Source organism: Amphiprion ocellaris, chromosome 14 (genome assembly GCF_022539595.1).
Source record: "Amphiprion ocellaris isolate individual 3 ecotype Okinawa chromosome 14, ASM2253959v1, whole genome shotgun sequence".
NCBI classification, from domain to species: domain Eukaryota; kingdom Metazoa; phylum Chordata; class Actinopteri; family Pomacentridae; genus Amphiprion; species Amphiprion ocellaris.
Genome location: NC_072779.1, coordinates 17,141,827 through 17,153,153, shown reverse-complemented (window position 1 = coordinate 17,153,153; position 11,327 = coordinate 17,141,827). Strand labels below are relative to the sequence as shown.

General features: G+C 39.5%; 1 protein-coding gene across 9 annotated transcripts in view; it reads right to left on the bottom strand.

The window, feature by feature from the left end:
* The window catches only part of LOC111571749 (unconventional myosin-XVIIIa), a 57,560-nt gene that overhangs the window by 22,002 nt on the left and 24,231 nt on the right, over positions 1-11,327 (bottom strand). For all 9 annotated transcript variants that reach the window (XM_055017063.1, XM_055017065.1, XM_055017056.1 and 6 more), the window contains 6 exons: positions 10,470-10,535; positions 8,862-8,990; positions 1,152-1,295; positions 870-959; positions 579-698; positions 352-466 (listed from right to left, as the gene is read on the bottom strand). In XM_055017063.1, coding sequence (XP_054873038.1) covers positions 352-466; positions 579-698; positions 870-959; positions 1,152-1,295; positions 8,862-8,990; positions 10,470-10,535 — 664 coding nt within the window. The remainder of the gene's footprint in view (positions 1-351; positions 467-578; positions 699-869; positions 960-1,151; positions 1,296-8,861; positions 8,991-10,469; positions 10,536-11,327) is intronic.

The window sequence follows — 11,327 nt, the reverse complement described above, 5'->3', positions numbered from 1 at the left end:
AAGCCACTCATTCCTGCAGCTACAATTAGTATAAGGGAGATTTTTCAAACTGTGCACATAATGCCAGTATGAGCGCTTCAGTAAATTATGCTCCTGACCTGAGCTGACATGCCCATTAGGCAGGTTTAGGCAAGCTGCTGCAAGTGTCACAAGGTACAATTAATTAGCGAATTTTACACAAGTGCTTAAAAACACTGATGACCAAGATTGTGTTATCAAGGAGATAGAAAAATTCACCAGAAGTCACATCCTCACATTATCTTCAAATTCTGCATACCAAATTAAACACATGGATAAGGGGGAGTCTCTCTGGTGTCCAAATGGTAGCAAGCAGTTTCTAACTCAACTGACCAGCATCTTCATCATCGTCCATCTCCCCGTTCAGCTCTGATGATTTCATAAGCCGTGCTTCCATCACCTCCATCTCCTGTGATTCTAATTGCTTCTTCATGGTGTCAAACTTTACCTGGAATGCACAAATTCAGCCACTAATCAAAAAATGGCATGTCAGTCACACTAAATTAGACAGTTTTTTAATACTACAGAGTTAAGGAGCTTGTGTTTTTGTGTATATGTGCCTGTAGATCCTTCATGTCCTTCTCCAGGCGCAGTCTCTCTGAGGTCTCAGTTTCCAGCAACTGGGATGCTGACTCACTAGTGCTTCTCTCATCAGCAAGTTCTGCCAACAACTCAGCAATCTGAACACAAACGCACACAGGAACACACACACAAGGGGTTATACAAAACCGCAAAACAGTTCCCACGCGAGGAAACAATTAGATCTTTAACTAAAATGAACAAAAATAACTCGGTCGCCAATCTCAAACACCATCTTCCCAGAATGCGCTGCCACGGGCGAGTCGACCCACCTTGCTCTCCAATCGATCCGTGTTCAGTCTCAGCTCATTTCGCTCTTTCTCCACCCTCTCGAGCTTCACTTTCTGCAGTTGTATCTCCTCCTGGAGCACAGAAAAATAGAGATATGAGATACATTTTATTTTACAAGAACAACTGTGAAATATTAAGTATTACAAGAAATGTCAAGCATTGATGAGAGGAAGTGCCCTACTGCAGCAGCAGGTAATGCATTTTAAAAGTGCATTAAAGGCTGTCTAACTGAGTGGAATCTACAGGGTGAGGGGTCTGCTCACGTCTTTGCTTCGCATTTGATCCTCCGTCAGCTGGACTTTAATGAGGGGCTGCACTGTGGTGAAGACCTTCCACCATGGCCAGTCCTTCACACCACGGTTCTTCTTAATGTTTTTCTGGATGCACCGGATTGCCAGATCCTGAATCTAATCACACATATGGAGAAGCAGTCAGCACAGAGAAACACATCCGTAAGTGTGGGCGTTCGTTGCAGTGTGCTAACATAAAACTGCACAGATGGTAGCGTAATATTAATGTCATTTTTTTTTGCATTTGTGTCTGTAAACAATCTCAAGTCATTTATATCCAAGACAGCACAGATATTTATTACTTTAATGCAGCAATATATCCAGTATATGGTGTTAAATGCAGTATATGGAAACAAAAGTCAGAGTAATGCACATTTGTCACATGGCAGCAGTGTCCACATGTCCATGGAAAAATGGGGAAATCTCAGTTTCTCACTGTAATAAATACTCTGGGAAACTCATCTACTGTTGCCGTATCATCCTCACCACTGATGAGCAGCATTTGAAAAACACTGCAGTCTTCATTCTTGTGCTATATTGCCTGTGTATGGGCAAGCAGATATCTCAGGACTTGCCAGCCTCCTCTGGAGAGTTTCTGCAGAGTGTGTTCCAAGGCTGGAAGCTAATTTTTGATTAATTAAATCAAACATGTTGGCAGCTAATTCCAAGTATTACACGATTTCCATGCTGCTTATGCATGAGGCTCTCTAGCAGCAGCAGATTATGGGCAAACCCAATTAGAGCAACACAATTCTCAGCATCAGGTACATTTTACCCTGAAGGTACTCTCCACGACCAATTAGGATTTGTCACACAGTGAAAGCCTTAACGTGGAGCAAAATGCAGCAAATCTCTGACAGAAGATTTGAACGGGTCTCACTTGTCATATTTAGTCTCAAATGAAAAGGAAACAAACAAAAGATTATAGTACATGAGCACCATGGATAAACATTTCCGTATTCATATCACATTAAGAGGGTGTGACAACTGTAAGAGCGTGTGATGTGAATTACAATTGTGAACCAAGCTTAAGAAACAAAAAGCATGTGTTCTATTCTGTTCCTCAATATTCTGAACATGTAAACGTGCTTTTAGTGCGTACGTGCAGATATATAGGATGTACTGTATCAGTGCTGCAATATATGACTGAAGCACTGACTGATGTCACTTTGATTCCACTTCTGAAGCAAACGCTTTAAGCTCAGTTTCAGGGGATTTTTTCTACATGAAATAGCTCTGATTATATAGATACATTGTGGTTTGTCATTTTGTTGTCCCTAAACTATCATATAACATTTAAATCCTGAAATACAAATATATTTCAAGAGCTAAATACTTGCTGTTCACATTAACATTGGGCTAAAAATGGAAAAGCTACACAAAAGAAATGTATCTTTATGCTGAGCATATCCATGCCTTTACAATGGCATATGGGATTGCATGTTTCACATGAATGAGATATCCAGTTGAATCCCCTGTCTGATAAGGGTATATCTTTTCCTGAGCTGTTGAGGTTAAACCTAGCTTATACGTGCTGCTGTGTACTGACTCAATGCAAATATTTCTGGAAAAAAAAATACATTTGTAGGGTACCTGAAGGACAAAACTCCCAATACGGTAAGTGCCTGCTGAGGCAAAATAACAGACTTTTAAAATGTCAGGTTGTCCCCTTGAGGAGACAGTTGAAAGAGGAAAAGAAAAAAAACAAGAAAAATTGTGGTTTTGTCATTTAAAGTCACATGGGCTTGGCACAGCTTCACAAGGTTAACATGCCAGGGAATATCAATCAAAGGAACTTGTGACTTCTTGTCACATCCATATACATCAAGCAGCAAGTGTCTGAGATACTTCACCAGAACTCATTCACACTGTTCCAGAGGCAAATTACCATCTGCTGTACCTAAGACTGGATACTTCAAACAGCGCAAGAGGCAATGGAGCCCTATCAGTTTTCACAGAGGGGTATCAGGGTAACGGCGAGGGTGCAAATGCATGTTATTATACAATGATTATTCTTAGAATCAACCGCACCATGTTCTGTAAATCTTGTGGAGACAGGGAGAGATGGAAATCACCACAGCCCTGCATCTGTTCTCCAACTCTGGTGTTGACTAATTAAGTCAGGAATAATATAAACAGAATGAGAATCAGCAGGGAAAAAATGCCCTTCAGATAATCATTGCAAGGAGAGACCGTATTTTCCATAAAAACTGATGAATAGTAATAAATCTAGCGTACTGTAGTTGCTTTAGAAGTAAAGAACAAAAAGGGTAGAAAGGGGAAGCAAATCTGTTCTGGCGCTGTACTGTACCTTTGTTCAGATTTCATTATGTTGCACATTATCACATTTATTTCACACACTTGACTGCAGACATTGACCCAATAATTCAATAATGTTCAAAGCGTTTTTATGCATATACAGTACATATTTTTACAATGTAACATGCAAAAAAAATTTAAGAAATTCTACTACTTGGCATGACTTGTAATATGATCCTACTACCTGAGGCATGAATGTATGAATGGATTAATTAAATGCATACACATCTACAGTACCATGTAATGTATCTTTGCATGGTACTAATACTTAAAATCTTGAGGCTAGACATGCAGAATGCAACGGAAGTACACCTCTGTCAATATCATTTCAATGTCAAATGATTCAAAATTAAAAATGGTACCATATTTGCTCTCATGTAAAATTAAAAATGAACTGTTTAGATTCACTGTACTAAAAATACAGGCTCTATAGTATGAACTCAGTGCAACAAAGGTCAATACTGATACTCAAATCTTTGATTTTTTTAAATACTTCACACGTCCAACTTTATTTTTAATGAAATATATGGTGGTTAATTGCTGGAGAGATATTCTGCCGTTCTTCAGAGACAATTTTTTCAGATGCCCTTTGCTGGTACGGGTTACATTGCTCTACCTTTGCATTTAAAATGTTCTATTGAATTCAAGCCAGGTAGCATACTTGGCATACAAGGCATTTTCACTTTTGTCTTCTTCACTTTTAACAGTTTGGCAGTGTCTTTTGGATTGTTACCAGAGTGGAATATTCCCCTTCTGCCATGCTTCTGAAGACCAGATTTACTGCAGTAGTCCTGACCAGGTTCGTGCTAAACATGCTAGACCTTATCTGCACAGAACAAATTTATCTAGGTCTCACAGGACTAAACCAAGTGCTCCCTGTACTCATCAGGCTTCTTTATGCACATTTTACCAAAGTTTAATCATGCAATTTAAAGTCAAAGAGCAATAAATTGTGAGATTTTTTTTTGCTTTTTTTTCTGAAAGCCCTCTTTCAAGGGCCTTCTCATGTGTTCATTTGTCTCCAATCTCCACTGATGACCCCTGTGCCAAGTCTGAAGTCTTTCTGTTTTCAGAGCCAGATTGTGGAAGTAGTGCACTGTCTGTGGTGCCATTTTAACAGGGCAACCACTCTAAATAATGGTACTATGGCCCATCCTATATCTCCTGAATACCACTGCCACAGTGTATCCATTGATTTCTAGTTTTTCATTAAATTTTCTGCATTCTTTTACATCTTTCTAAAGTCACAATATCAGATTTTCCAGTTCCTCGGGCAAATCGTTTCCATGTGGACTCATGATGTAGATATGCAGATAGACACAGCCCACAGAATCTAAACCAAGAAGGACCTGATGCTCATGCAATAACTGGATAATTGGAAAGAGGTATACTCAGTTGTATTTTGGTGATCACAGGGTTTCAAACTCTGTGTCAGTGATCACAGGTGTATTCACTTTTGTTGCATTGAGTTTGTACTTTAGGACCTGTATTTTCAATATAGTTTTCCTAAAGCATCCATTTTGACTGTTCATGAAACATAACACTGTGCTTTTCAACACATCAATACTGTAAATTATCCCAATGACATTTTTTTTTTTTTTTTTTTACCCTAAAAGCTTATCAGTATTATAAGCAGTTTCTACTGGTTGGAATGATAAAATACTTGAGTATACATTTATACTTTTCTTAAGAGGATGGGTTTTTTTTGCTCAGTCAGTTCATTACATAAAGGGGGGGGGGGGGGGGGATCCTAACAAATTTTAATAGAAGTAGCATTGTCAGCAATACAGGAGTTTAGTCAAGATGTCAGAAAGAGAAAAGGAGTACAATTTTGGGGTTGAAATGCTTACAGTATTCACTTTCTTGTCCAAAGTTAAATGAGAAGATTGAAACCTCTTTTATAACTGTCTGTTAACTACAAGCTCCAATAAAAAGACTGTTAGCTTAGCATAGCTCAAAGATTGGAAACAAAGGAAATCATCGAGGCCAGTGTGGTCTAGCCTGGGGGTGGGGGCTGCTGTGTGCCAGAGTATTTCTTGGCATTCATTAAGGATATTTTACTACCCTTAGACAGAGTCAGCCAAGCTGTTCCCTTTGTTTCCAGTCCTAAGTCCTAACCTCAGATAACTGGCTGCTGGCAGTAACTGTCTGCTGTACAGACTTGACAGCAGTATCAGTTCTTTCATCTCACTCTCAGTAAGACATTACACCCACATCTATCTATCTATCTATCTATCTATCTATCTATCTATCTATCTATCTATCTATCTATCTATCTATCTATCTATCTATCTATCTATCTATCTATCTCTGTTGCTGATTACCAAAATATTTTCTGTTTTTATGTTTCTGTAATGGATAATCTGCGACTATGTGCAAGCTCTTTAATCAAAATGATATCTTTAATGTTATAATAGAATTATTGTTGCTATACATGAATTTTCAAATTTACTGTTTTATAAAAAGCAAAAAAAAAAAAATAGTAGGGCACATCATTAATTTTTGATTGAGATGCCAAATTACAGTTATTTGCTTGCAGTCCTGAACAGAAAAATAGTTTTCTTGTGGTTTCTTGATTAATTTCTGACTTCTCAGAGAATTCTAGTGTGCTGGCTTAAATTTGGGTATAAAAACGTGAATTGAGTTTGAAATTCCTCATTCCTGTTCAAGATGATGAAGCGTAGGGAACTCCCTGAGAAAGACAGAGTCCAAATTAAAGCACTTCATGATGCTGTATGATCTTTGAGACAAATAGGACAAGACATAAATTGTTCTCACAGTGATGGTCAAGTATGTCTTGGGCTTAATTGCAGAGACTGGTACTTACAAAATCCGTCATTGAAGAGGCCGAAACAAACTGAAGCACACGTCAGGCGCCTCAAGATTTTAAGTACTAGAGACAGAACGAAGATGATCTTCAGGCAGAGATTAATGCTTCTAGATCAGAACCGGAGAAAGTCTCCAGAATGACCATGAGCATACAACTGAAGGAACAAGCTTAAAGAGAAGGATAGCTGCTAAGAAGTCATTAATGAGACCTGCAAACATCCAAAACATCTCAAATTTGCCAGGGAGCACAAACACTGGACTGTAGGTGATTGGAAGAAGGTACTCTGGACAGATGAGTCCAAGTTAGAACTCTTCAGTCAGCATCGTTGTGTTTATGTCCACAGAAAAGCTGGAGAACATTTTGATGCTAGATGCACTGCACCCACAGTGAAACACAGTAGAGATTCTATTATGGTATGGGGTTCCATTTGTGGAAACGGAATGGGCAAATTTGTTCAAATGGATGGTATCATGAACAAGAAGGTCTACCACAACATCTTGGTGCATCATGGAATCCCTTCTGGACTGAACCTGATTAGTCAAGGGTTCAAGAAAAAGGAATTTGAAGTACTGGAATTGATGGATTGGCCAAGCCAAAGTCTATACTTGAATCCTATTGAACAGATCTCGGATTTATTGAATTCAAAAATAGATTGCGCAAAAATTTCATCCAAAACAAGTCTCTGAGAAGAACTAGAAACTATCTGAACCTCAATAACAAAAGAGACTGTTGAGAAGAACATAAAAACACTGGCACCAAAAATGCAAGCTCTTATCAGGGCCAAAGGAGTTCAAACAAAATATTAAGATTTTTGGTTAATAGTTTGGACACACCTTCCCATTTAATGGTTTTTCTTTATTTTCATGACTATTTACATTGCAGATTCTCACTGAAGGTGTCAAAACTATGAATGGACACGTATGGAATTATGTAGTAAACAAAAAAGAGTGAAATAAGTCCAAACTGCTTTTATATTTTAGATTCTTCAAAACAGCCACCCTTTGCTTTGATTACTGCTTCGCACACTCTTGGCATTCTCTTATTGAGCTTCATGAGGTAGACACCTGAAATGGTTTTCACTTCACAGGTGTGCCTTGTCAAAGTTAATTTATGCAATTTCTTGCCTTCTTAATGGGGTTGGGACCATCAGTTGTGCTGTGCAGAAGTCAGGTTGGTACACAGTTGACATCCCTATTTTACAACTGTTAGAATCCATACTATGGCAAGAACCAATTGATTAGTTGTGTATATATAAATAATGATCCATAATGGGTAATTTTCTACCCCTAAATTGATAGGCTCTGCAGTAGGTGTCATCACAAACATAACTGCATGTTACATGTAACCTTTCCAACCTGAATTGAGTTTGAGGTCAATAAACTTAAGATGAAATAAAGTCCTATCTTTCTATTATAGATTGCAGGATATAAGGGGCATACAGGGCCAGAAAGAAAAATTGTTTCTTTGGTAATGGATTTTGTAATTGCAGAGCTGCCTAGCAATTTTGAGCAGTTTCTTGTTGTTTATTTCTTTTAAGTTTTGGCAGATAGTGAAGCACCAGGCACTTAGCCTGCTTTACTGTGTGAATAATGACCTTTGAACTTACTAACGAAAACACATTAGTTCCCCATTTGAAACCAGCATCCATCACCAACTCTCGTGGTTAAAGCAGTAATAACAGAGGAGAGCTGGAAGTCCAGTAATATAAAAGGTCCTATTGATCTACCTTATTGCAAAGATAATAGCTTTACTGGATTCATAAACAAGTGAACAAGATATCTACTCCCTAACAACATGTCGTAGTGGACGAAAAGCGGCGATGTTGATTCTGTTTCTACTGGTTCATCACAAGACAGCTGAAGCGGCACATTCACTTAAATAGTAATCACAGAGAGGGAGAAGTACTGCGGGGCTCCATACATCACAAGAGGACATGTATGAGGTCCAGAGAGCTGGACTCTCACACGCTGGGAGAAAAATGGAAGATGGGTGGAGCAGATGGGTGTGTGAGTCAGCAGCCTGTTTGATAAGGCTGCATTGAAGGGGAGCAGGTGGGTATATTGCAACAGAAATGGACGTGTCAATATCAAATATTCCCCTGGGGGAGCTGATTGGACGGATTACAGGGAGGGAGGGGGTACGGGCAATAGATTTAAAGAACTTAGTTCTAATTAGTTGAAGATTTACAGCAGAGCTGGTTAGATCTACCCCCTGAGAAGAGCAAACAGGCCCTAAAATTAGCTCTCAACTGTGAAGCTCACATTCTTCACCAACTTGACCTACTTCACCTGCTCATCCTGTGCAACTGAATGGACCTTGGTATTTTATTCAATTTTTGCAAGCATCACATTTATTTTATAACTGCTTCTTACCTGAATTTCAAACGTATATTTGAGTTTCTCACATTCAAATGATGATAGATGAAATTTTTGATAAATACATCCTCACTGATTTTTTTTAAAGATATCATTGGTGTTTTCAGCTCACGCCAACTTCAGATTGAGCTGTTTATTTCAGCGTGATGTCTTGCCTACCTTTCTCTTCTTGAAGGCTTGTCGAGCCAGGTAACCCCTACAGGCAGCTTGGAACAGGGTTAAATTACGCTTGGTCTGCTCATCCCTCTGCTCCTCCAGCTTAGCCAAGGTGCCAGCTCTGAAGAACAACTAGAGCAAGAAACAGTCATACACAAATGCTTATTAGCAAAGGGCAAGATTATAATAATTATGTCGAGACCAATTAATGCTTATTTTATCCAAGAGGAAATTAGATGTAGGGGTGGTGCTTTAATGTGAAGCACAGGAGCAAAAATAAAACAGAGGGGAGTTAAAAAGCAAATAAATGCGCTGAAGTAACAAATCAATAAGAAACAGTGTAATCCACAGACAACAGAGCCTTATCTAGGTGATAAAGCTGTGATTAAGTTATTATCTCGGACAATCGGCCTTGTCTGTTTCTAATGTGGGCCAAAGGTAAAACACAGGTAAACAGCTAAAAGAAAGCAGGTCACATCACGGCTTGTCTATACCTCAGAGGGATTAGGCACTGCAAGAGAATTCTTGATATGATGGCAGCAAGGTATTAAAATGGATGGATGATGACAGGAAAAACTGTCTCCACCCTCAAGGTCTTTCTACACAAGCCCCAGTGCTTTATAAATTGCCAGATCCATATGTGACCTGTTAACAAAGCAGAAGCCGGAAATGATGGAGCAGCTTTGGTAGGGAAATCTGCAAACCAGTAGGGAGAAGTGATGCATTCTGTGATATCAATGAATATTACTTTTCAAATTGCTTAGTGGGGCTTGAGCATAACGTGTCTGTTATCGTCAGATCAGATCCATGTGGCACAAAGCTGTGCTGTTTTATGACATGTGGCTATGTCTAATAGCAGTTTTTTTTTTAATCCTGTCAAGGGCTTTGAATCTACTGTAGTAAGGTTATTCCGGGTTGTTGTAGTTGGCATGCAAGTGAGACAGGTTGCTAAGGCGCGGCTGGAATGCTTTGAGAATGGCCAACTGTGCCTGTCTACTTCTGAGCCTATTTCACACTATAAAAGTGTGGCACTTGGTGAAACTGCCACCAAACTATTCATCTGTCATGTGTTTTAAAAGCCCTTGTGCGCTGCATATATCTAAGTGCATAAGTTCCTCTGTTTTGTGCAATGTTGTTTCCTTTGATTTTCTTTTTGGCTGATGGCTACTTTCCAGCTGATGGGATTAGACCTGAGTTTCTGAGCAGTGTTTACAGTGATTACCACACAACGGTCATGGTGAAAAACAAAGACTTGCTAAGATTTGCTCTAATGACCTGAAAAGAAAGAAGAAATTACGGTCACACAGCCGGGCTGGGTTAAGACATGCCTCTCGGGTAGCCACTGGCTAAAAGAAGGGACAAGGCTTGGCAGCACTCCAAAAGAGGAAGGCAAACAAACCTCAAAGAGGGACATGTGTAATGAAAGACACACTTCCCCAGACAGCAAGTTTGATTCAAAACAAAAAAAAAAACGGGTAAAGAAAGGAGCTGTATACTGCAGGTCTGTTGTTAGAGTTTAAAGAGGAGAGAAACTGGCAGTGATTCACAGCAAAGATTTATTCAATCATTTTAAAGCTGCCTATTTGTTTGAAATGTGGTGTCATTACTCACCCTGCTCAAACCCATGTGGTAGCTACTTTTCTCCAAATCCAGGGAGTCCAATAGCTCTTCCACAGCCTGGGCAAAGACGCACATGTACACAAACATGCACACACACACACACACACACACACTTTAGTCTTTCAACAGCTGGATCCAGTGGGAACTTCTACTGACACTGCAACAGTTCAGTAGTTCGCCGTTCCCCTAAGTTGTCATGTTAAATTAATGGTACAGCACAGTTTTCCCTCTTCGCTCACATCCACTCCCAACTGGATTTTGTTTTGAAACTGAGGCAGGAAAAGTTTGGCTCCTCAGAACCTCCAGAAACCAATTACAACTTGTCCCCAAGAATCCCCCCCTGCTCCTAGCTGATTCGTCCTGACCCCCTGATGTTCTTGGCCCCATTGCAGCTTTGAACACATACATCCTGTGTAGAGGTACACCATCAGCCATCCTGGAGCCTCTCCTTTTCCCTATCCATCTACTGGCCTGTGTGCACTGTAGGTGTATTGTTGTCTCCGTCTCTTCTCTCTACTTGAGCCTGCAGCCTGAAAGACCACATCTAGATTACACCAGGAGAGGTTTGCCACGAATACTAAGGGGCTTTTGTTTGCCAGCGTTTCCACAGAAACTCAACCCCAATACACCAACGCAGGGGAAAAGAGTTATACTCTACCTTAACCCCATTCTTTCACTTTCTCTATCTCATTTCTCTCTAGAAACAAATATTTGTATTTTTCTCCACTGTGCTTCAACTAAGAATTTGCTTGCAGAGTACTAATGCATAGTATCAGTCACAAACTAGGATTCATTGTACAATCCTTGTGGTATAAATTCAAAATAAGAGCACCAAAGTAGAAAAGCATC